Consider the following 26,341-nt stretch of genomic DNA (forward strand, 5'->3'; position numbering starts at 1 on the left):
TGTGTATCACTACATGTTATACTTAGGTGTTTTCTCGTTGCTTCATTGTGTGCCACATCTTCTTTTACTAACCCACACATTTGTATAATTTGATGCATCCGTTTTATACTCTTTGAAGAACATTAAATTTTTAGTAATCTGTATATAGAGTATCATCCTTTGCTTATTGGTTCTAAAGTATCTCTTATTTTCTTTAGTTACTGTCAGTTGTTCCATAGTTATCAATGAGTCAAATTAGGCGAATGCATTTTTCTAATCATATCATAACCTTAAACTCTTTAATAATGAGCGAATATGTTGAGGCAGGTCAATGACCTTTCAGGGGTAATTGGGTTATTACTTGGTCCCAGCAGGTAGAAGCTAGAGAAGTTGAACGGTTGTGTAAACTGATATTCATGTGGAGGAACTTTTTCTGACTTGTTGGGATGATGAGATGGTCATCCTTAACCTAAAGTGTATAACATTATTTCCCTATCAGTAAAATGTAGTGTTGGAGGAATTTCATCATCCTTGATTTAGGCTGGTATATATTATTAAATTTTGTCATGTAGAATTAATAACTAATACGACATTTTTTTCCTTGCTGCCTTACAATTTCAATAACTTTCTTAAGCTCGCTGCTCTTCGTTGTTATATATTCTTCTTTGAGACTCTGTTCTAACTTCTACCTGATTTCTAATTGTAATGTACTAGTGTTACTCTTTGCGCTTGCCCAACAGTAGCAATTTGTTCTCAATCTTCGCATACGGTTGAGTAGATCTTATTCATATGTCTCTTTCTTTAATGATTTCTGTATGCAGCACAATACCTACTGATATTTTTTTACTTGATAAATACAGCACTTGCCAAGTGAAACATGAGTAACACGTTTTTCTGTGGGGCATCTTGCTAAGGACCTGTCTAAACCGTTTGATGGAGTGGTATATGTGAGAAGGCCCAAGACAACAGCCCAAACACCAGCGGGCCAGAGCCCATAAGTCCAAAGGGTAATTCAGTCAATGCAGGGGAGTAGGGTTAGTAAATGGCAGGAGTGCGGAGAATAGAGTATCGAATATCTTATGTGTAGTTGTTATCTTTTGGAGACGCCCCCTTCTCGAAGTGTGGGGATTGTAGTTGCTTAATTGGTGAACTCTTATTCTGGGCGTTGTTGGCTTGAATTGCAGTATCTACTTGTTTGTGGTCTATATTAATACTGAATTCTTAGCAATTGGTATCAGAGCCATCGATCTTGTCCTACCTCAGTATGGGTGCCCCTCCTTCCAATCAACATCGCATCGAGCTCCTTGAAGCTGGGTTGGGTGAGTTGCGTACGGCCATGGCTGAACAAATAGCCATTGCGGTCACTTCGGCAACACAGGAGCTGCAACGGTCATTAATTGACCATCTTACCATGTCCATGGATCAGACTTCTCAGCGGTTGGAGGCTCGTATCGCGCGCTCTCGCGAACAGCATGAGATCATGTTTAATTCTCTTAAGGATGAGCAGATTCGATTTCAGGAAGAAATGAAATCATCTTTGACTTCTATTAAGGGTTGGGATCCGACCCATCGCTCTGGGCCGTCATCGAAGCACCACGGGAGCCCACTGTCGGGTGAGGGTGGTGATGGGGGACGACCCGACGGGTCAATGGTGGGGTCGGGTAGGGTTGGAGGGCAACATGGAGTTTTCGGGTCAGGAGGTGAGGATGGGTTTGTGGGTCGGGCTTCTGGGCCGCCGCCCGGGTCGGGTTGGAGACATAAAAAGCTGGATCTGCCGGTTTTCTCGGGTATTAACCCTGATGGTTGGATTTTACGGGCGGAAAGGTATTTCAGTTTCTATCGATTGTGCGAGGAGGATCAGTTGGAGGCAGCCATTGTCTCGTTGGATGGTGACGCATTATTATGGTATCAGTGGGAACATGGCCGTCGCCCGATTCGGCGTTGGGAGGAGTTAAAGGGAATGCTCCTATTGCAATTCCGTCCTTCTTCGTCTGGGACGTTATACGAACAATGGTTGAACCATCGTCAAGACTCGGGGGTAATTGAGTATCGCAGGAAATTCATCGAACTCATGGCACCACTCACAGGAGTGCCCGAAGAGATAGCTAAGGGGCAGTTTATTACGGGATTAAAGGCAGAGATTCGGGCTGAGGTCAGGCTATTGGGCCCCCGTAGCCTCGATCATGCAATGGATCTGTCCGTCAAAGTGGAGGACAAAATCAAAGGGATGCAAGCTCGTAAGGGCGAGTATAAAGCTGGGGGTGCTCAGTATTACTCGGAGGTAGCATTTTCTCCCCAGTCAGGTACTTCGAGCTACTCCACTTTTAAATCACAGTCTAATGCGAGTGTTCCAAGCCCCAAGGCCGTGTCCTCGTTGTCACTAGGTTCGTCTAGTCCCACAGTGTCCACTGCTCGCAGTCCGAGCACTGGTTCAGTTGCCAAGTTGGGGGGTGAGGTTCGTCGTTTAAGTGACAAGGATTTTCAGGCCAAAAGAGAAAGGGGAGAATGTTTCCGTTGTGATGAGAAGTGGAGTGCTGGGCATAGGTGTAAAAAGAAGGAGCTCAGCGTTATTGTGTTACAACCTGAGGAAGACAGTGTGGCAGGTGATGGATCGCAGGGATATTTAGAGGAGGGTAGTGAGCTGGGGGATGAGGTACAGCCAGAGATCTCGTTGAATTCAGTTGTGGGCATTACCAGCCCGAAAACACTGAAACTGCTGGGACAGATAAATGACAAGGAGGTGGTTGTGATGGTGGATCCGGGGGCTACCCACAATTTTATATCAGTGGAGGCAGTGGCGCGTTTAGGCATTCCAGTCTTGCCGTCCAAGTCGTTTGGGGTGGCGTTGGGTACAGGAGAGGCAGTTCAGGGTGAGGGAGAATGTAAATCAGTGGTATTGAAGTTGGCTGGCATAACAGTGGTAGAGGACTTCCTGCCATTACCATTGGGGAATTCGGATGTAATCTTGGGGGTGCAGTGGTTGGAGAAATTAGGAACCATGTCGACCAATTGGAAAACTCAAACTATTAAGTTTCGAATGGGCAAGGAGGATGTCACAATCAAAGGGGATCCGTCGTTGGGAAGGTCACGAATCTCGCTTAAAGCCATGCTCAAGACTTTGAGGACTGAAGGGGCTGGGTTTTTAGTGGAGTTCAACCAGTTGGCAGCGGTGAGGCAGCTCACACCTGCCCAACAAGAGTTACCCCCAACTCCAGAATTTTTAGCAGCAACAGTGGCCAGATTTCAGTCTGTGTTTCATTTACCTGATGGTTTACCTCCGTCCAGGGGCCATGAACACGCCATAGTGCTAAAAGAAGGTGTCGACCCTGTGAGTGTTAGACCCTATCGTTATGCGCAGACACAGAAAGATGAGATTGAAAGATTGATTGGGGATATGCTCCGTGCAGGCATTATTCAGCCATCGTCCAGCCCTTATTCGAGCCCTGTTCTGCTAGTAAAGAAGAAGGATGGGTCTTGGCGCTTCTGTGTTGATTATAGGGCGCTGAACAAAGTAACAGTCGCGGATAAATATCCGATACCAGTGATTGAGGAATTACTCGACGAACTACATGGGGCAAAGTGGTTCACTAAGCTTGATCTCAAGTCGGGGTATCATCAGATACGGGTTAAGGAGGCAGATGTTCATAAAACCGCGTTTCGTACACACGAGGGTCACTACGAGTTTTTAGTGATGCCCTTTGGAATGATGAATGCCCCTGCCACGTTCCAGGCACTTATGAATTCTGTGTTTCAGCCTTACCTCCGTAAGTGCGTCCTAGTGTTTTTCGATGATATATTGGTGTATAGCGCCACTAAAGAGCAGCATGTGTTGGATGTGACTACGGTTCTGTCAACGTTGCAGCAGCACCAACTCTATGCTAATGGCAGTAAGTGTGAGTTTGGCCAGGAGAGGGTGCATTATTTGGGGCATGTGATTTCTCAGAATGGAGTGGCCATGGATGCCGAGAAAGTCCGAGCCGTGAAGGAGTGGCCAGTGCCAAGTAATTTAAGGGATTTAAGGGGGTTTTTAGGCCTTACGGGCTATTACCGTAGGTTCATTGCCGGGTTTGCTGAGCTTGCCAGGCCACTAACTGATCAACTAAGGAAAGACCAGTTTAGTTGGACATCTGAAGCCACGGAAGCGTTCAACCTGTTAAAACAGGCGCTGGTGCAGGGGCCGATTCTGGCGATGCCCGATTTCACCAAGAATTTCATTCTTGAGGCTGATGCTTCTGGTTTCGGTTTAGGAGCTGTGCTGTTACAAGAGGGCCACCCAATAGCCTATTTCAGTAAGGTGTTGGGGCCACGGGGTCGTTTGAAATCGATTTATGAAAAGGAGTTGATGGCGATTGTTCTAGCCGTATTGAAATGGAAGCATTACTTGTTGGGTCGACACTTTGTGATAAGGACCGATCAACAAAGTCTGAAGTATTTGATGGAGCAACGTGAGGTGGGACCTGAATATCAGCGTTGGGTGAGCAAATTGATGGCTTATAATTTCACAATTCAATACAAAGCAGGGCCTGCCAACAGGGTTGCAGATGCTTTGTCTCGTGAATATGGTGATGCAGCTGAGTTGGGAGCCTTATTGATGTCTGGGGGTACTAATTGGAGTGAGTATGCTGATGCGGTTCGGAAGCATGAGTTCATAAGTCGACTGTTCACAGACATACAACAGGGCCATACTGTGCCCGCGGGGTATCACATTGAACATGGGGATTTGAAGTATAAGGGCAGGTTGGTGTTGCCCCCAAAATCAGAGCTGATTGCTACCATACTTCATGCGTATCACGACTCGCCTTTGGGTGGGCATTCTGGAGACTTTAAAACCTACAAAAGGATTGCCACTGACTGGTTTTGGCCTGGGATGCGTAAGGAGATTGCTCAATATGTGAGACACTGTGCCATTTGCCAGCAAGCCAAGTCTTCCACTTTGTCACCAGGAGGCTTGCTTCAGCCATTACCCATTCCCACGCTGGTTTGGGATGCAATATCAATGGATTTTGTGGAAGGGCTGCCTAATTCTCATGGTTGGAATACCATTTTGGTAGTGGTGGATCGCTTAACCAAATACAGTCACTTTATACCCTTGAAACACCCATACACTGCTGGGTCTGTTGCAGAAGTTTTCGTCCGGGAGGTGGTCAAGCATCATGGTTTTCCCACGACCATTGTCTCGGACCGTGACCGTGTGTTTGTGAGCTTGTTTTGGGCGGAGCTGTTTAAATTACAGGGAACACTGCTACATAAAAGCACTGCATACCATCCCCAGTCAGATGGACAAACAGAAGTCGTCAACAAATGTTTGGAAACCTATTTACGCTGCTTTATTCAAGGTCACCCCAAGTCATGGTCCAAGTGGCTGCCATGGGCCGAGTTCTGGTACAACACGTCTACTCACGCCTCGACTGGGTTCACACCTTTTCAGGCCTTGTATGGGCGACCCCCACCACAGTTATTGAGGTATCAGCAGGGGGATACAGCTGTAGTTAGTTTGGAGGATCAGCTGTTGGAGAGAGATGCGATTTTGGATGAATTAAAAGCTAATCTCATTCGAGCTCAGCATAGAATGAAGCTACAGGAAGATCTTTCCCGTCGCGAAGTGTCTTTCGCAGTGGGTGACCACGTGTATTTGAAATTACATCCTTACAGACAGAGGTCTTTAGCAAGGCGCCCCTTTGAGAAGTTGGCAGCCAAGTATTACGGTCCGTTTCTGGTAGTGCAGAGGATTGGTGCTGTGGCCTATAAATTACAGTTGCCTCCGGAGTCTCGCATCCATCCAGTTTTTCATGTGTCATTGTTAAAGAAGTCGTTGGGACCTGCAGCAGTTTCTTCTCCATTTCCCAGGGTGATTACTGATTTGGGTACTGCTGTTAGTACTCCTGAGCAGCTGCTAGGAGTTCGTACTATGCCTACAGGGCCTGGTGGGACAGTAGAAGTACTGATCAAGTGGCAAGGCAAGTCTCAGGAGGAGGCCACTTGGGAACACTTTGATAACATTCATCAATTGTTTCCTACTTTCCACCTTGAGGACAAGGTGAATGTTTGGGCCCGGGGTAATGCTAAGGACCTGTCTAAACCGTTTGATGGAGTGGTATATGTGAGAAGGCCCAAGACAACAGCCCAAACACCAGCGGGCCAGAGCCCATAAGTCCAAAGGGTAATTCAGTCAATGCAGGGGAGTAGGGTTAGTAAATGGCAGGAGTGCGGAGAATAGAGTATCGAATATCTTATGTGTAGTTGTTATCTTTTGGAGACGCCCCCTTCTCGAAGTGTGGGGATTGTAGTTGCTTAATTGGTGAACTCTTATTCTGGGCGTTGTTGGCTTGAATTGCAGTATCTACTTGTTTGTGGTCTATATTAATACTGAATTCTTAGCACATCTCTGCCCTCTAATACCTGGTAGGAATGGGACTAGGACATTAAACTGACTTTTCCAAACTAAATCAATAAATTAGTTTGTTGCAGTTTTCCTCTCATTGTTGCCATGCCAGGCAAAGATGCATCACGCTTCTTTATGCTAAATACAGTGAAAACTCAATTACAAACATTATAACTATAAAGTGCTTGGATAATCGTTTGACCCTCATGGCCCTATGATTTACTTCTAATTTATAATAATAACATGCCCGCGATCTAACCCACTACAGGGCTTAAGATTAATCATATCCGTGCTCTAGTGAAGAAGTTACCTCTGATTAGGATTTCCCAGTGCTGTATATAATTAAATACCCCATTGTAGAATTACCCGAGTATATTGTGTTGTATGTTTTATGAGACTGTGTAGTTCATGACTGTTGCATGACTAATACATGTAATTTATGATAGTAGAAGTAATTATATGAGAAAACTAGAGAATGTGGATGTGTGTCTGTGTGAATGCTAGTAGAGTTTAGTAGATTCAGGTCATATAGCCGGAAAGCCAATACAGTTAAATAATCTTTAGCCTTTTGTTATTGTGCATCAGGTTTAGCTGTCTGTTAAAACCAGATCTATTGAAACATGCTCTACCTCTTCTCTGATTCACAGGGTTTCTCAATAAATCGTATAAAAAATTTATACCACTTGAGCAGCAATTTGGCTCATTATTGTAACCTGTTATTGTTATCACATGTTTCATACAAAATTACTGATAACAGAACAATTTTCAGTTAATGTTTACTGTGTCATCAGGGGGATGCACCGGCGCTTGTATCTAAACTTTTAGATCAGCTGATGAAGAGTGACAAATATGGGGAGCGCCGTGGAGCAGCATTTGGACTCGCGGGATTAGTTAAGGGATTCAGAATTTCTTGTTTGAAGAAGTATGGGATTGCAGCTGTTCTGCGCGAAGGTCTTGCTGACAGGTTTTTTCTCAACAATAATCTTTAGTCCTATCTGTCCTGTCTGTAATTGTGCAAAAGAAGTTCTGACTGATGTCTGAGCCCGAGAACAGGAGAGATGGGATATCCTTCCCGGAAACTATTCTATATGAAAGCAATATTTTTCTGTCTTCATTTGGAACTTTTAAACATTTTGATTGATGAGAAAATTTAGCAACTGACTTTGCAAAATGTTCCTAAATATTTGATCTCCAAAGTCTTGATTACATACATATCTAGACGGTGCTTGTTGTGTTACACGGCGGAAACATAGGAAGCCAGTGTTTGACCAAAATTTATGACAAACAAATCTTTTGTTTAGGTTTCAGAAGTTTATTTTACATAGATGGGGTAGAACAAATACAATGACATTATAATTTTCATGCAAGATCATTGCATTGCCATGAAATTGCATATTGGTGAGTCAAGCATGACTTAACTAAGTTCAGACCTAAAGTAGAGAATAACATATAATAACTGAACTCTGTATTTCTAAGCAAAAACAACCAAATTTGTTCTCAAATAATTTTTTAATTTGAATCCAGAAGTACATCAACGATTGAATACACTGAGGGGGAATATCACATCACATCGAGAAGCATATTGTTAAACCAAGCATGGCTTGTATACCTAATCTGCTGCTCTGACAAAGTTAATTTATGTCGGTGGTGAATAATTTTTTTTTTTCCATAATATCTTGCATTTGCTCTAAAGTATTACCCTAGTGAGTCTTGATTTAACATTATGTGATTTAAATTGATGCAATTATTGCTATACATCGTTAAACTTCTTTATGTTTTGTTTTATGTAATCCATGCTTGCTTAATGCGCAACTTTTAGTTTGAAAGTCCGTTTGCACCTGTTAATGCTGTAAGAGTTTTTTTTTACCATCATTCCAGCGTGTGTGGGGGCTTTTTTTTTTTTTTTTTTTTTATAATTGTTATCTCCTTTTGGAGGTACTTGATGATTGTAAATAGGTGATATATAACTCATGATTTCTTCATTTTTTAATAAAATACAATTGAATTTTAAGGTTTAAAGCATATATGAAAAAATTATCTGAAATCCAATTCATTGACCGATAATAAAGCCAAACTTTTAGTCCTCACATCTCACCAACTTATATAGAAATTCTGTAGTTATTTTTTATTTTATTGTTTAGAATAGTAATTTTCCAATTGCTTACTCTAATTTTGGCATGTAAATGAAGGTCTGTTTTTTAATTTTTGAGATTGTAATTAACTGTTTTATTTAATCATTCGCCTCTGTGAGAAAGTTCATGTCTCTTTTTATTGTACAGGAATTCAGCAAAATGCAGGGAAGGGTCCCTACTAGCTTTTGAATGCCTTTGTGAGACGCTTGGGAAGGTCTTTGAACCGTATGTAAAATCCATCTTATCTGTGAAGTGTTTCTTTTATATTCATATGAGATCAGTATACACATGGTGCTTCTCTTTCCAATTTCAGGTATGTGATTCAGATGCTTCCATTGCTCTTGGTTTCTTTTTCTGATCAAGTTGTTGCTGTTCGAGAAGCTGCGGAATGTGCTGCTCGTGCTATGATGTCTCAGCTCAGTGCCCAGGGTGTTAAGCTTGTTCTTCCATCACTTCTAAAGGTTCTTACTTTGAATATACTGGACCCTTACTTTATGTGTTCTGCATTTTCTTTACACGTAATATAACTCATGCCTCAATTTACCAGGGAAGAGTATTTTTAACAAACTTTCTATAAAATGAAATGGATAACAATAGCTAATTGGAGTGTTTAGTCTGTGCTATTATAGTGTACATGTACGTTTTCTGAAGTACATCCTCTATATCATAAAATCTGGCTTCAATGTCTTTTTCTGGTTAAAAATTGACGAACTTTTTTTTAAAGGTTAGAAGTTTTTTCCTTTTTTTTTTTGTTTTAATTTGAAAGTTATCTAAGTGCAATATTGTTTCTAACTTTTTTTTATTTCTATGTAATTTATAATATAAAAATTTTGCAATGCAGAAGTATTCAAACATAAACTGAAAAGTCAAATCAGTTCTTTAGGGACACGAGTGTTTGCCAATGTGCCTCTTGTATTCATATAATCCTTTAGTTCACTGTTGTAGTTTTTTTTTTTTGTGACACCCTTTTATGTGTCTTGTGATGATGATGTACAGTTAAATTGATAAGTAATTTCAGTGTCTCTTTCTTTCAAGCATTGACTAGTGAGTAAGACTTGTCAGGAGTAAATATTTGAACATCTTGTTTCTTAGTTTTCATCATAACTTATATAAAATATATTACGTCTTCTTCTAGAGGAAATCTGGAAATGTTATATGTTTTATCAGGGAGAAGAGATTGGAGATGATCATTAGCAAGTAGAAACAGCAGATGTGGATGATATGAAATCCTCCTCATAAATAACAAATATTAAAATAGCCACTCCTCGGAAACATAACATAACTCTCAACCTTGTGCAAAACACTCCTCACTGAACCTTAACATTCGCAGCTCTATTTGTTGACTAATTGTGGCATATCCTTCCATCCAAATACACGGAGCTTAAGTTTTTCTGTCATACTAAGCTGTAAACTCATAAAAAATCCTTATATCATGTCATGCTGAAACTTAACAAGAATTTAGCAACTTCCAGGCCACAGGACATTCAATATAAAATGAGTTGTCACACTTATCAGTTATCACACGGAAAACGTGTATCTCTTGAACAAAACTTATATGCAGCATCTTTTCAAAAAATTGGGTTAGATGTTCAGTGTAATAGATGCAAGACCTTCAATATATAAAGAGAATATATTGAAATTTAAATGATACTGATAGAGGGTAATTCCCAAATTAAATAAGAGAAGGGGGGGAAAATAATTAATCCCAGTTTCATCCTGGTTCTAAAAATAATGAATGTTTTAGTAATTTATCAACCTCCTAAAAAGTAAAACCAAGCAAAATTTCCCTACTGAGCATCTAAATGTAGTGTTGAAGATGTGCAATCATATCAGCAGTTTGTTATTATTTTGTTATCTCAACACCCTAATCTGGTAAATGTGTTTATCCAAAGCCTTATCTCTCTGTAACCACTCCTTAGTAGTTTACTTTTCATCTATAACGATTGTAAACGTTGTGATGTACATATGATTGAATGGTAGAAATGCATGCAAATAGATATTTGATTGATACTTTGTCAGTGCAATAACAGTAGAAACCATTTGTATCAAGAAAATATCTTCCTTGTTAAAAGTTCTTTACTCAGGTTACCTGATATATTTCACTCTGTATCGAGTGTCAGATGATGATATATGCGGGTGATTTGTTAATCTAAATTTCAGCATCAAAGTTGAAAGAAGTACCTTTGTTTTATGCTCACCCTTGGTGGATATTTAAGGAATAAGTACTGCTATCTGTCCTAATTAACCTCCTCTCATTCACAAAATTCCTCCAACCACAGTGGCACAAGCTATCTTCTATACCAAATTATGATAGATACAGTGTCCAACTTGCACAGCTTCTCTGGAGCGCTGTAATCAGATTCTACTCCAAGTAATGGATCTGGACTTGATTCACAACTATAGCCACTACTTTCATTTACAGCTTTCCTGGATAATTTGTTTCTACAGCTTATCAACTTCATGTGTGCCAGCAGTAGTACAGGCCCCTGTATGTAGTATACAAAGCCACATTATCTTGAATCAGATGAGGTCCATTTCCATGAATTGTAGGAATAGCTAAATTATAAATGTTATTATCCAGATTACAGAGGTAATTTCCCTCCCATTTGCAGGTATTGTGCCACTATTAAGTAAGTTCTCCAGGAGAGATCTCTCAGAACCAGGATGTTTAAAGTGCATTTTTCTGTAATGGCTCAATATATCTTAAAATTGCATATTTATGTCAGGGTCTGGAGGATAAAGCTTGGCGGACAAAGCAAAGTAGTGTTCAGCTTCTAGGTGCAATGGCTTACTGTGCTCCTCAACAGCTGTCTCAGTGCCTTCCCAAAATTGTGCCTAAGCTGACGGAGGTATAACTTTATATAGGCTCAATAAAGATGTATTATATGTTATTTAGTACACTTCGTTATTTGGGGAAAATGAAAATTACATTTTGATGCTAAGTATACTCTTTTTGTCCTTAAAGGTTTTAACTGATACCCACCCTAAAGTACAGTCAGCAGCACAGACGGCACTACAGCAGGTGATAGCTTGTTAATATAAGGTTTTTGATGCTTTGCTTTCGATCTGTATGCAACCATTTATGTTTTGTGTTCTAGGTTGGGAGTGTGATCAAGAATCCAGAAATTTCTGCTCTTGTCCCTACACTTCTATTGGGCCTTACTGATCCAAATGAACATACTCGATACTCACTTGACATCCTACTTCAAGTAAGAATCAGTGATCATAATATTAATGGTATTATGCACATGAAATTTTCTCATAATCATCTTGGTGTCATTTGTTTTTGTTGCTTACTGCAGACTACTTTTATAAATTCAATCGACTCTCCTTCACTTGCATTATTGGTACCAATTATCCATAGAGGACTTCGGGAGAGAAGTTCTGAGACTAAAAAGAAAGCAGCCCAAATTGCTGGAAATATGTGTTCGTTGGTGACTGAACCAAAAGACATGATTCCTTATATAAATTTGCTTCTTCCTGAGATTAAAAAGGTATATCCTTGTGAAATGATGCCAATTATGCTTCCTACTAAGTGCTACACCTGGCCATCAGTGTGAACAATTTTCTCTTGTACTTTTAAATTATTAGGTTCTTGTGGATCCAATCCCTGAAGTTCGGTCTGTTGCTGCTAGAGCCCTTGGTTCTCTTATCAGAGGAATGGGAGAAGATAAATTTCCAGATCTTGTCCCATGGTTGTTAGACACGCTCAAATCTGATGGTAGCAATGTTGAACGCTCTGGAGCTGCACAAGGACTGAGCGAGGTCAATCATTTATACATATTTGTAGTATCTTATTTCTTGTTTTGTTGTCCTCCAGGACCTCCACTCTATTGCACCCCCCCCCCCCCCCCCTCTCCCTCTCGCTCTCTCTCTCTCTATATATATTTATTTATTTATTTATTTATTTATATATATATGTATATATATTATATAAATATATAAATTATATGATGATTGTTAAATATAAATGTCAGACGATGCTTATTAAATGTTAAAATGGTGTAAATAATTTCTTCAAAAGAGCGGAGAAGTAATGTCATGGAGTGGCATAATGTCTTTAAAAATAAAACTGCCCAAAGTGCACATGATGTGCAATTAATCCCACTCCAGCATACTATTTATACACCCAACCTCACCCCCTCCAGCACACACTATTATACACCCGACCTCTAATGTTATTGCATCTGGCTGGGCAAGATGAATCTGTCATGAATGATAATTTGAAGTCGCAAGAACTGCCAGTTTGTATACCGTTACTTAGAATTCAGAAACAGTTGCACATTCCAGGAACAAATTTGTACTGATTTTAAGTGTAGTAGTTCATGATAAAGTATCTTCCTCTATCTATTTAGTTTTAGGGTTATTTATTAGTGTACAATGTATATAAAACTTCGCTTTTCCAAGTTGAATGTTACAAACGTGGTAGCCATCTTTGATCAGGCCTATACTATGTTTACAAACGGAATTTTACATGACAGTGTACTGAGACTTTAATTTTCTTTCTGTCAGCATCTTATTCTGATAATATTAAATTGACTAAACCTAGTTTTGTTGAACTCTTCAAGATACTCAAAAAATTTTGGTTTCTTGTTAGGTATTGGCTGCACTAGGAACAGATCACTTTGAACGCATTCTCCCTGATGTTATTCGCAATTGCTCTCATCAAAAAGCATCTGTCCGTGATGGTCATTTAACGCTTTTCAAGGTAAATGTCATTGTGACTTTTTTTTACTGTCACTTAAGTGCAACAAAACATCTCTAAAACCCCTCTTCTGTTTACTTTTAATTTCGGGTATATTTTGATTATCTATTCTATTATGTAGTACCTACCTAGGTCATTAGGCGTGCAATTCCAGAACTATCTGCAGCAGGTCCTTCCTGCTATATTAGATGGTAATAGTGCTTCTTTCCTCGGACTTTCATGCCATTTCAGTTATATGTAATCCTGTCTTTCTCACTATTCCAATCTTTTTTGTGAGCTCGTTCTATGATATATTTTATTCTATCTTGAATATAACATGTCTGTGTACTTAAGTCCGTGATTACCTATTATGTCTGTCTTTGTTTTTATTCTTTATTTTATGTAATCCTAATGTTCTATATAGGTCTCGCTGATGAGAATGAATCTGTGCGTGAGGCAGCACTGAGTGCTGGGCATGTCTTGGTGGAACATTATGCAACCACGTATGTTCACTTTTTGATAATGCTTATGTTGTTGATGCAACTAGCAAAAATATTACTTATAATTATAATCTCTCTTCAAATACAAGATCCTCTTAGTATTGGTTTATAATCCATTGTTCTAGTTCGGAAAATACAGCTATATAATCAACTGTAAAAGATACAAAGTGTGTATAGATGGCTAAGGCAAGGTCTACAAGCTGTCTTGTGTTGTAACATATCTCAGATCTTAGTGATCAATTTATGTCTGAGCAATGAGTTTATATCAGGTCGTTGCCTCTACTTCTTCCTGCTGTAGAGGATGGAATTTTCAGCGACAACTGGCGTATTAGACAAAGTTCTGTTGAATTGTTAGGTGATCTTTTGTTCAAGGTATGTATTCCTTATATCTCTCTCTATGTTAATTCTTTTTCGATTAACTTGAAAATTGTTTTGTTATTAAACAAGATATGTATACAGTGGTTTATACATATGTACTTCTGGTGTACCCGTCTAAATAGAGTTGGTTTATGTTCCCCCCCCCCCCCCCCCCCCCCTTCTCCCCTCTCATAGAGTTAGATTATCTTTATTATTCTTTTGTTTCTAAATCGTAGACATCACTTTATTAGGTCTTCTCTACTTGCTGAAAGTTGCTTGAGTTTGTGTGTATAACAGACATTCTCAGTTCCATTAGAACATTGTGGCATTTAGAAAGAAGAGACAATCTTGAGCAAGATGCAAAATTGTTTTCCATGAAGATTTTATATGCAAACAAGTGATTTAACTTGAGGCCAGATATATGCTACACAGTGTTTTTACCTTTTCTTAGGACAGTCTATGCTGATATTAACTTGCAATGTTACACATGCATTTAACAGTAATTTGCTCATTATTTACTGCAAGTCCCCGTAAGTTGGTGTACCTAAGTTATTGTGATGTTGTCCTGGTGAGTTATGAAAGAACTTGCCAAACTGCTAGTCCATCCACTAGCTGACCAAGTAGTTGTTTGTAGACTAAAATTGGAGCGCAAGAGATTATATTATATTGGATATCAACATCTATTTGCCAGTAATTAAGGTAGAAGATCAAATTTTTTTTACTTGTCTTTTGGTGGTCAGATCAAAAGCAGATGAACAGCATTCAGCCAATTACAGTCAACCACTATTCACATGTAGTTTTTGTCATAGATTCTTTAAATGCACAATTTCTCCTAAAATAATTGGGAACACCTGTATATGTACATAGATGAAAAAGCGGGATCAGCTTCATCCAAGTCAGGATGGCTGAGGTCCTGGAAACATATTATATTCTTTATCGTGATATTGTATTATTTTTCTTTATGATAATATTAAATGAGCGTGTTAGGTGCACCTTATTTCGCAAAATAAGTACTTTTCTGAAATAAGTACATATATAGATTTTGTATCTTTAACTTGTTATACTCTATATATGCTTTATATTTTTCTAATACATTGAAGTTTGAACTGTGTCCTCAGTACACTATCTCAATAGCCTCTTATGCATATCATGAGAATATCATTCATATCAGGTTGCTGGAACTTCTGGAAAGGCACTTCTTGAGGGGGGTAGTGATGATGAAGGGTCTAGTACGGAAGCACATGGACGTGCTATTATCGAGGTACTTGGAAAGGATAAGCGTAACGAGGTTCTAGCTGCACTATATATGGTTCGAACTGATGTCAGTTTGAGTGTACGCCAGGTATATGTTTCACAGTATCTTTTTAATCATGTAACTTTGAGATTTCTGAATACATCTTAATTATCTAAGCACTAATCTCTTGCTTATTTTCTCTCTCGAAAACCAGGCGGCATTGCATGTCTGGAAAACTATAGTCGCAAACACCCCAAAAACTCTAAAGGAAATAATGCCGGTGTTAATGAATACATTAATTTCATCTCTTGCATCAGCCTCTTCTGAGAGGCGGCAGGTCTGCAGCTCTCTTTTAAAATCCTTGGCTACCTTAAATTTATATGAATCAGAACTAATTATTCGTGTTGTAAATTGGCAGGTAGCAGGAAGATCATTGGGAGAGCTTGTTAGGAAGCTTGGGGAGAGAGTGCTTCCGTTGATAATACCAATTCTATCGAAAGGGTTAAAAGACTCTAGCACGAGCAGACGACAGGTGAGTCTTTGACTATCGAATTCTTTTGAAGGATGTAATGTCTACAGTGAATGAAATGCTTATGTAAGCTTATGTTCATAACAACCATCTTATTCTACAAACTTTACAAAGGCACCAATTACAGACTCATCCAAAATCATGGTGTTCAATACATAGCCTGCAGTGATTTTTTTGGTATTTTAGATCGTCATGCCACATTAATTAGTTAATTTGTACCATATTTGTTGTGATGATTTGTACAGTGGTAATTGGTGATTTGATTGTTATGTTTTCTGGTGAATTATGCCATGTTATTGATAGAATGTATGGTTGTAACTGCTGATTGGTGCAATTATAACTGGTAATTTGTAAAGTTTGAAGAGTACCCTGTACCCATGCTGGACACTATAGTTGGACACTTGAAGCTTGTTATTTGGCCAAAATCATACTACATGTTGAAATATTGCATTGTCAGACACTAGGACAACTCCCGCTGAGTCTAGGTTATATTAAAGGTTCTTGGTCTGTCCTTTAATTACATCTAATTTACAGGGTGTCTGTATTGGTCTAAGTGAGGTGATGGCAAGTGCTGGTAAGAGTCAGTTGTTGAGTTTCATGGATGATCTAATTCCCACCATACGTACAGCACTTTGTGACAGGTTAGTTGCTGGTCATACAGGTTGCATGAGTTGACAATTATTTTTACTTGCATGTAACTAACCGAGATACTTCATTTAATTCATTTTTTTCTAGTACGCCCGAGGTCCGTGAGTCTGCAGGTTTAGCCTTCAGTACTCTGTACAAGGTATGCATTTTATACTTGGGTAAAGTATATGCATATATATATATATATGTGTGTGGGGTGTGTGTGTGTGTGTGTGTGTGTGTTTTCTGTATGCATGAATGACCAGTCGATTTCCAAATGGTAGAACGCTGGCATGCAAGCGATTGATGAAATAGTCCCAACTCTTCTTCATGCTTTGGAGGATGATAAGTTGTCTGACACTGCACTTGATGGTCTCAAACAAATTTTGAGGTAGGAAATAGTCTTGTAGTCAGCTTCATAATATTCTTATTTCATTAGTTTGAAGTTTACATTTTTATTTTTGTCATTATTTTCAGTGTCAGGACTACAGCTGTATTGCCACATATCTTGCCCAAGCTTGTCCAGCTTCCTCTTTCGTATGTTATTTTTATAAGTATTATATATTTTAGTGTTTTTTTCTGTAAAATACTGTTACTGAACTATATGCATCTTTAATTGCCCGTTTAGTGCCTTCAATGCGCATGCTTTGGGTGCTCTAGCAGAAGTTGCTGGGTCCAGCCTTAACTTTCATCTTGGTACTGTGCTTCCTGCATTACTTTCCGCAATGGGTGATAATGATCAGGTATGTTGAATGTATACATCGAGTCATCGATTATGTACTAGATAGTAGATACTATATCCCTTTGTAATATTGTTGTATATCTGTTCCATTGTTATCACAATCCTCCTATTGTAATTTAGGATATTCAGAAGCTGGCGAGGAAAGCTGCCGAAACTGTTGTCTTGGTCATTGATGAGGAAGGAGTTGACTCTTTAATTGGAGAGCTTCTTAAAGGAGTTGGTGATAATAAGGTTCGACCTGCTTATTTACTAGATAGTTTCACTCCCTCTATTTTACCTCAAATTTCTTATGTTGTACCCTTTCAGGCTTCAATTAGGAAGAATTCTGCATATCTCATCGGATACTTCTTCAAGAATAGCAAATTATATGTGGTTGATGAAGCTCCAAATATGATTTCGAACTTGATTGTTATGCTCAGCGATTCTGATCAATCCACAGTGATTGTATGTCTCTCAACAAATGCATTGTGGATTTCTTTGTGTGCACATTATTTGACCAACTGTTCATCAGGTTTCTTGGGAAGCACTGGCAAGAGTAATTGGCTCGATCCCAAAAGAAGTACTTCCTTCATATATCAAATTAGTTCGTGATGCTGTATCAACATCTAGAGATAAAGAACGTCGAAAGAAAAAGGTAGTTAACAGATGTAATTAGATTCGTGTTGATGCTTCACGTGAAATTAGTATACTACAGATATGACACAGTTGTACAAATTTGTTTTCTGTTTGAATAGGGAGGTCCGGTTCTTGTACCTGGCTTATGTCTTCCGAAAGCCCTTCAACCACTGCTTCCGATCTTCCTTCAGGTATGCTCTCACTCATATCTTACACTACAGTTTTCTAATACTATTGATAACTTGTAGTGCGTGTTTCTATATAATTTTCAAAACATTTATTTATTGCCATGTCTTGGGAATATCTTACTAGCCATTGGTGTCCAGCTCCTGTTTTATTTAAATATCTTTGAGCATCTCCAATCATGAAGAGCCCTTAGCTAAAAATTGAGTTGGCATACCAAAAATAAAAAATATAGCCAATATTTTCAAAAAATCACACCCCAACCATTTACACCCCTTATCTATTATTTTAGCCAACCTCCTATGGATGATTATATTTGTCAAACCTTTACAAGTCTGTAAAAAATCTGTAGGAAGATTACGCATCATTTATTATCATATTAAACTGATGTATTCTATTTTTAACAATTTAAATATTAATAACATACTATTTTTATATTATAGCCAACCAATATAACTAATACCATCGAAGCACAATGTCTTACAGGTTCAGCAAATTTTACATAATGTCTTACAGGTCCAATTTAGCCTAGCCAACCCCATTGGAGTCTGGAGAGGCTCTTACTATGACTTAGGACTTGATTAGTGCTTAATTTTGTTAGTTGACATGTAAATTTTTTTATCTAACTGCAATTTGAAGTTTCCATTGTTTCCTTCCATCTTAGGTACAATATCTGAATTTTAGATGCCTAATTTTTTGTGTAAATAAATTATTGCTGTATGATTCTGCTCTTTATTGAAGAGTAACATCCTCTCTGATCCGAACGAGTAATTACTAATTAGAACCAATTATAATTTCAGGGATTAATAAGTGGATCGGCTGAGCTAAGGGAACAGGCGGCCCTGGGTTTAGGGGAATTAATTGAGGTGACAAGTGAACCGGCTCTGAAGGAGTTTGTCATTCCCATTACAGGGTATGTGCATTTTATAAGTAGACTGAAATAAGATTAGCTTAAAAATTTTGAAGTTTGCGCAAATTTTATTCGTACTGTGTTAATTTTATTACGTTTATGTTATCAATTGCTCTGTGTTGTGAAAGGCACAAAGTTATCTGGTAGTGATATTCTTGTTTGCCTAAATTTCGAGTTGCGAGTTTGTGTGTTAGTTTTAGTGTTTGAAGCAAGCTTATGGTACTTGTGTAAGTCACAACGTTTTGACATGTTGCATACTAACAAAGCAGAATAAATGTCTCACAGCACGTGGAGGGTAGTGAAAGTAGGATTGCTGGACATGCGTGTCTCACATGATAACCAATCTGCATTATTATATTAATCAAGTTTCTCACACAGCTTCATCTGCTGTGCAGTGTGCCATCTACTGTAATCGTACACTATTAATTCACTGGTTTTGTTGTAGGTAAAGTTCCGAAATTAAGAATATGCGTGAAGCAGCAAATGTTGCTTTTAAAGTTGATAAAATGTATCCTCTTTAATTGTCTGAAGAGTGGTAATTTAGGTTGAACGATAACCGTTTAGTAATTATTTAAAAAGGTAGAAAATCCAACAGAAAAGCTATATGCATATAACAGTTTTACTTTTGACAAATATTAGAAGTAGAACACTGAAAAAATAGTAGTATAGATTTAGGATACTTAAGTGCAAAATAAATGATAAATGATACCAAGTTTTGGAAATAAGTGTGTTTATAATGTATACACATCATATACCAGATTCTATAGCAATATACTCAAATTCAGTAAGATATACTTCAAAGTTTTGTAGTGGACAGTAAACAATACGGCCAAATCTATCCTTACCAAAATATTTAAGAGTAAAGTAATATGGCAATATAGCATTAAGTTAATGTAACAAAAATATCAATTTTTACAAATGTCCTGCACTTGTGCTCATGCAAGTTCAAAAGTCAAGATATAATATATCAACAAAATTACACATTTTTACTTGTACAAAGTTTTCATTCTTCATCTTCTGATAATCGGTTATATTTAAATCTCAACTTCCTAGTTTGGTGTCATTTTTTGCATGCTCATTAATCAAATGTTATAAGAACTTAGCAAACTGTTGAGTAGAAGTGTTGAACTGTTAATGATTGCTGTTAAGTCATACGATCTAGATTGATGTCAAAACTCTGGCAAGAGAAATTGTAGTACATGTCTTGATGTCCACTCCAATCTATCAAAATCGGGGAGCTGGTTTGATCAGGTTGCTTTCTTAACATCAGAAAATAGAATGTCTATTTGTTCTTTTAGGGAAACCAAGGTTTTAATGCCGTCTTATATTCCACTAGCACTAGATCCTTCAATTATAGGCTGCAGTTTTGCATGTCAGCAAACATGTCTCCTTTCGCTGGGAATATACAATAATCAAATCCGCTGAAAAACTTATTCTCTGATGGAAGCTTAAAAGTTTTGAAAGATGGAATTGTAGGGTAAGTACATTAAAAAAGTGGACCAGGGTGATTCGAAAACTCACTACGCTTAGGTTTTAAAGTTGTGGAAGGGAGAAAATATGATGGATCAAATATGTGCAACTCATGAACAATTGTTTATATGTGGATAATCAAGTCATATGCATGGAGAATAAAGCCTAATAGCATGACCTAATGGACTTAGGAGAGGTTAATACTGATTTGGTTTGGTGGTTATTGAATTTGTGGTTAATGCTGAGTATGTACTTGGATCACTGCTACAGCTGGCTTGTTCTTTTATCTTTTTAAGCATTATATAAATTTCAGTCTGACTCAGCCGAGGAGTGATGATAGGAAACATTACTGTTATTATGGTTTAGACATATGTTTATCATCGATCAGGCAGTAATAATTATTGGTTTTTATCCTCAAACTTGCTTTAGTATGGTAGGGTCGTTTTGTTGCTACTTATACTTAATTATTCTGTAGTAACTGTTGTTTTTATGGTTATTTACAGACGTGTTATATCTCTGAATATTGATTTTCATTCATATTGAGCATTTTTCATAAGCTAGATATTTGTTCTGTGGTTCGGTTCTTCAAGTAGCTTTGTGTTCCAAGTATTATCCTATGTTAAAGAATATCCTGGCTAGGGACATGATGTTCAAATATTTGAAGTACAAATATGCCGAAATTGTTTGTCTGTTGTCTTTTAATGTTGGCAAGAAAAACGATCTTCCACATAGAATCCGAATCGTTCCATAATCTTATACATTAAAGCCATACAACACCTAACCCACAAGGCCCTCGCCACATTGACGGGGCTGCGCCTCACCTTCAATTGAGGCGTGCGCATATTTCCTGCCTGGTGTTGTGACTTTAAAGCACTATATACATTGTCAAAAGATGCCGAAATATGATTGACCAAGATGTTATGATGTTTAGAACGGCTAGCTTCAGTCTATTAAAAAAATATGTCAATTTTTGGCATTGATGGTTACATTGTACTAATATAAATATTTTTACGACAGGCCTCTTATCCGAATCATTGGTGATCGGTTTCCATGGCAAGTAAAGAGTGCAATTTTGTCAACGTTGTGTATAATGATACGAAAGGGGGGTATAGCCCTTAAACCTTTTCTTCCACAGCTTCAAACAACATTTATCAAGTGTTTACGGGATAACACTAGGTAAGTACAGTGCAACTGATTCATGATACTTCCATTACTTGTAACAGAGCTTTTTGTAGGATGTTGATAACAATTACTGTATCTTATTATTGTGAAAACACCCCAATTCAGGACTGTTCGTTCGAGCGCTGCTCTTGCACTTGGGAAGCTTAGTGCACTCAGTGCCAGGGTTGATCCTTTAGTTGGTGATCTTCTTTCTAGTTTGCAGGTGATACTTGTTAAGTTTCATCACACTTAATTTTAATATTTGTGATAAAAGAAAATTAAGGTTTTGAAATGTATTGGTCAGTCATCGGAAAGTGGAGTCCGTGAGGCAATTTTGACTGCTCTCAAAGGCGTAGTAAAATATGCTGGGAAGAGTGTGAGTAGTGCTGTAAGAGTGCGTGTCTACAGTCTCCTAAAGGATTTGATATACAGCGATGATGATCAAATTCGATTATCTGCTGCAAGCACACTGGGAATAGTATCACAGGTTCGTCATATAATACAAACTGCAATTTTTACTTATCTTCTATGTCCTTGTCAGATCTTGAATTCATAAAGATAAATGAATGATATCTTGATGACTTCTGGCACATTCACTTTATTTTTTCTTCTTAATTATCGAGCGACTCCAAGCCTTTATGTTTTATGACAGTACTTGGAAGATGATCAATTTGTTGAACTGCTTGACGAGCTTACCAAGTCGGCCTCGTCTCCAGACTTTTGCTCCAGACATGGGTCAGTGCTGACCATATCTTCCATCCTGAGGCACGAGCCTTCCAGGCTTTGTGGTTGCACCTTGTTTTCAGAGATTTTGGACTGTCTTAAAGTTGCCTTGAATGATGAAAAGGTTAGCTTACTAGAATTTTATTATAATTAAAGTAGACTTCTCCTATTTGAATTTGATCGTCTTTAATGCTGTTTATTTTGTGTAGTTCTCAGTTCGTGAAACATCTACGAAGGCATTGGGAAGGCTTTTACTCCATCAAACTCTAAGTGAACCTTTAGTCACTAATGCACATTCAGAAATTGTACCATCTATTGTATCAGCCATGCAGGATGATTCGAGTGAAGTCAGAAGAAGGGCATTATCCGTGTTAAAATCAGTTGCAAAAGTATGATCCTAAATCAGTTATAAAAGTCTGTTTTTTGATTGTTTCGCCAAATATACTGTGCATGTGCTGTTCAGCTGATTTTTTTTTTATGACATTTGAAATCCTTACCCAGGCCAATCCGACTGTGACTATGACCTATATCACAGTATTCGGCCCTTCCCTTGCTGATTGCTTAAAAGATGCAAGCACTCCTGTCAGACTTGCCGCAGAGAGGTGTGCATTGCATGCCTTCCAATTATCAAAAGGTTTGTGAATGCATCTATCTATCTATATATGGAGATGTTCTATTTTTTCATTTTTCTTCCACTGCTTGTTATAATATTTGGATATTTTTTACTGCTTGGAATATTCAATACAGGAGGCTTCCTACTTCTTGTAGATGCTTGCAGTATATCTTTATGTTTCTGATTGCTTAAGACTTTTGTAATTATTGTTTATTTTCTATTAAATAATTTTCAGGGACAGACAATATTCAAACTTCACAGAAATTCATAACAGGCTTGGATGCTAGACGCATTTCGAAGTTCCCTGAACATAGGTAATTTATAGGGTTTTTTTTACATGTTCTCCTTAGTTGCTGTGTATTGAAATAAAAGCTTCTAAAAAAGTGAAAACTGTTAAAATATCTCAAAATTAAACGTCCACGGTATTGCAACATTTCTAGTTTTCAAGGGTTCCACCAGTGTGAAGGCAAAAAGAAAAAGAAAAGTACTGATATCTCTTAAACTGTTAAATGTATGTAGTTTTCTGGTCTCCTCAAAGCTATGTGGTTTTTGTATACTCCTTCCTTTGCAGGGAGTTCAAAGTAATCACTTTCATATTTATGTGAAAGTTTGTATAATAAGGTTCTCATACAATACAGTGGTCGACTTCATACCCAATTTTTTCTTCATATGCATTTAAATTTCCATTTAAGCAGAACCTGCTGAGGTAATACATATACTAATTATGAGTGTGCCACATCTCACTAGCTTTGTAGTAGTAGGCCACATTTTAATAATAACATTGAGATCCGCAGTGATCAAACTAACTCACATATTTGACAATTACTCATCTTCTTGGTCTATTCTTTCCACCGTGGAAGCAATTACAGAGGTTTGGTGCCCAATAATCACAACTCACAAGTTGCATCCTTCCATTACTAGATCTGTAGTATGGTCATTTGTTTTAGTGCTATGAGTCAAATCTTTTAAAGCGAAACTATTCAGTGTGCCTTGTTTGTCCATGAGAATTAACGAATATGCTGTTTATAGCTAAGATTTATTTCAAATTATTGCCTATTTTTGTAAGATTTTGCACTGATGTTTATGCAAGTTTTTGCACTAATTTTTCTGTTGTATTTTTTGAGTGCTCATTGAGTTATTATAACTGCTGAAATACTTTTTGATGCAGTGATGACAGTGAAGACAGCGACAATGACTTGTTAATTGGCTGATTTATGTTTTATTTTATTAGAAATTGTTTCACCTTTCATAGGCCTTGCCCTGGTGAAAGTTTTACAGAAGTAATTAACAGCCAGAAGTTTCCCAGCACATTATTTATACCTAAATTAGAACCCATTAAAATGATAGATCCCTGTTTTTCTCGATGTAATTGTTCATGTAGAAATTTTGAACACCGAGTGATAAAAGGGGCGGAAATTAGTTTGTCATAGAAGAGAATTAATGATACCGCAAAGGCCTTCTGTTATGCTCTAGTCATCATGGATGCGATAGCCAAGTGTTGTGATATAATTTGCTGGTGCAATACAATTTTTTGACCTGATGAAAGTATATTACTGTGGTATATACTTGCAATTTTAAGCTGTTTAATAATTATTAATTGGCTAATGCGAATTACATGGCATTTGTTGTGGAATATGGATGGATTCCAGCAGGTATTGAGAATCATCTGTTAAAATTTACATTGTTATCTGTTGTATCTTACGAGATTAGGTTTTGTTTTTTGGAACTTTAGGACTTAGCGGGGGTCTCAGAGATTCATGAACTTTTTTGTAATAAGATAAACAAATCTCAAAGGTGAATTGTATTAGTAAATAATATACATGGCAAAGTGTTTCGAGAGTTGTGTTTGGATCGGATTTAGCTATATCTAAATTACAATCCAAATATTATCGGGTTTAGAAATTAAATTCAAATTTATGGATTCTGGATCGGATTAGATTTTTATTTTCGGGTATCTAAATTTTTAAGTAATGTTGTATAGTTCAAAATTCTTTATACTAGCATATACTAAAACTTTTTCTTATCCAAGCGAAGAATAACACACACAAAGTTCTTTGGAGTCCTCAGTTTAGTTAGTTATCCAGCCGTGATGCCTCCGCGGCCTGTAGTGCTAGAAACACTATTAGGGGAGAGGAGAAAAGCAGTGGTGATATTGGGTGCATGTGTATAGCACTGGTTGGAGAAGACAAACAACCACCGATGGTGGTGGTGAGCGAGGGAGGGAGGGATGGAGATTGACTAGTGTTTGGCAGTGGCGTTAGTGGTGATTATTGGAGTTGATTGTGGTGATGATGGATGTATGCATGTATTTGTTAAATTAAAAACTGCTAATAAAATACTTGAAAGACCACCTATCCAGTTATCCAATATTGGACTTGAAAGATTACCTATCCATCCACCCAATATTGTTTAATCATGCGGTCACAATTAATCTTGTGTGAAAAACTGGAGATAAAAAATAATTCACTCATATTGTAGAAACTCCATAACATAATATTATGTTAAGGGTCATGTTTCATACCAACTGGTTGCCGACAAAGGGTTATCTAACACACTGTATGAGAGCCATTAGATTTAGACTTTAAGGGCTCAGATCCAATTTTGGGTTTTTAATGTATCCGCTGTAAATATCCGCGGAATGAAAGTTTTCCAATATCCGCGGAAAGGGAGAAATATCCGTGGATACATTAAAAACCCAAGATTGGATCTGAGCCCTTTAAAATCTAAATCTAACGGCCTCTGTACAGAGTGTTACCGTACAGTGTGTTTGATAACCCCTTCCCGGCAACCGGTTGGTAGGGAACATGACCCTTATGTTAATATGTTAATTTATTTTTTATAAAATTGCATATGAAATTTATGGTAATATCTTGTTTTTGTTCATACTAATTTTGAGATTATTTGTTTATACTTATTCTTTTAAACAATTATAATATTCACTCTTAATACAGAAAACATCATATTAATTATTTTTTTCATAATGACTTATCTTATTATTCTAAGTTATTGTAATAATATTCTTAAGAATTTCATCTGATTATACTATATTGTAATAATATTTTTAAGAATTTGTTGTATATTTTTATGAGTATCTTAATGAACTTATAATTATATTAACATTTTATTGAACTTCTAATTATATTGTATTAATACATTAAACTGATAATTTTAGAGAAATATATTGATTATTTAATATTTAATTTTAATTATATTTTTAATAAATTAAGTATAATTTTAAAATACTGCAAGAACTAAAAGATATAAAAAAGGTTGTGTGTATGTTAACGCTAGTTTCAGAAAACAGTCCAACACTCTTAATGCTAGTTTTGAAAAGCAGTCCAACACTTTTAATTCTTCATCACTCAATCGGCCCCGCAAGAACAGTTTTAAGACGGTTTTATGTTGGATCAGCGCCGGATCTCAAGACAACAACTAAAATTCAGAAGCATATTTATGTGTTTTATATATGTATAGATGGAGAATTGGTAGTGATATAAAGA

General features: G+C 37.5%; 1 protein-coding gene across 3 annotated transcripts in view; it reads left to right on the plus strand.

The window, feature by feature from the left end:
• The window catches only part of LOC108201930 (protein ILITYHIA), a 39,125-nt gene extending 14,723 nt beyond the window's left edge, over positions 1 to 24,402 (plus strand). For 2 of the 3 annotated variants that reach the window (XM_064084330.1, XM_064084332.1), the window contains 33 exons: positions 7,153 to 7,325; positions 8,641 to 8,718; positions 8,807 to 8,954; positions 11,220 to 11,342; positions 11,459 to 11,515; positions 11,592 to 11,702; positions 11,796 to 11,987; positions 12,085 to 12,258; positions 13,091 to 13,201; positions 13,320 to 13,389; positions 13,602 to 13,680; positions 13,947 to 14,049; positions 15,206 to 15,376; positions 15,483 to 15,605; positions 15,687 to 15,800; positions 16,332 to 16,438; positions 16,533 to 16,584; positions 16,709 to 16,815; positions 16,902 to 16,961; positions 17,053 to 17,167; positions 17,287 to 17,397; positions 17,473 to 17,610; positions 17,678 to 17,800; positions 17,901 to 17,972; positions 18,765 to 18,877; positions 21,362 to 21,520; positions 21,632 to 21,728; positions 21,810 to 21,992; positions 22,158 to 22,352; positions 22,438 to 22,617; positions 22,730 to 22,862; positions 23,077 to 23,155; positions 24,010 to 24,402. In XM_064084330.1, coding sequence (XP_063940400.1) covers positions 7,153 to 7,325; positions 8,641 to 8,718; positions 8,807 to 8,954; positions 11,220 to 11,342; positions 11,459 to 11,515; positions 11,592 to 11,702; positions 11,796 to 11,987; positions 12,085 to 12,258; positions 13,091 to 13,201; positions 13,320 to 13,389; positions 13,602 to 13,680; positions 13,947 to 14,049; positions 15,206 to 15,376; positions 15,483 to 15,605; positions 15,687 to 15,800; positions 16,332 to 16,438; positions 16,533 to 16,584; positions 16,709 to 16,815; positions 16,902 to 16,961; positions 17,053 to 17,167; positions 17,287 to 17,397; positions 17,473 to 17,610; positions 17,678 to 17,800; positions 17,901 to 17,972; positions 18,765 to 18,877; positions 21,362 to 21,520; positions 21,632 to 21,728; positions 21,810 to 21,992; positions 22,158 to 22,352; positions 22,438 to 22,617; positions 22,730 to 22,862; positions 23,077 to 23,155; positions 24,010 to 24,052 — 3,894 coding nt within the window. In that variant the 3' untranslated portion in view covers positions 24,053 to 24,402. The remainder of the gene's footprint in view (positions 1 to 7,152; positions 7,326 to 8,640; positions 8,719 to 8,806; positions 8,955 to 11,219; positions 11,343 to 11,458; positions 11,516 to 11,591; positions 11,703 to 11,795; positions 11,988 to 12,084; positions 12,259 to 13,090; positions 13,202 to 13,319; positions 13,390 to 13,601; positions 13,681 to 13,946; positions 14,050 to 15,205; positions 15,377 to 15,482; positions 15,606 to 15,686; positions 15,801 to 16,331; positions 16,439 to 16,532; positions 16,585 to 16,708; positions 16,816 to 16,901; positions 16,962 to 17,052; positions 17,168 to 17,286; positions 17,398 to 17,472; positions 17,611 to 17,677; positions 17,801 to 17,900; positions 17,973 to 18,764; positions 18,878 to 21,361; positions 21,521 to 21,631; positions 21,729 to 21,809; positions 21,993 to 22,157; positions 22,353 to 22,437; positions 22,618 to 22,729; positions 22,863 to 23,076; positions 23,156 to 24,009) is intronic. The other variant, XM_064084331.1, reaches the window with a different exon arrangement.
• Positions 24,403 to 26,341: the final 1,939 nt, after the last annotated feature.

This window comes from Daucus carota, chromosome 9 (genome assembly GCF_001625215.2).
Source record: "Daucus carota subsp. sativus chromosome 9, DH1 v3.0, whole genome shotgun sequence".
NCBI lineage: Eukaryota > Viridiplantae > Streptophyta > Magnoliopsida > Apiales > Apiaceae > Daucus > Daucus carota.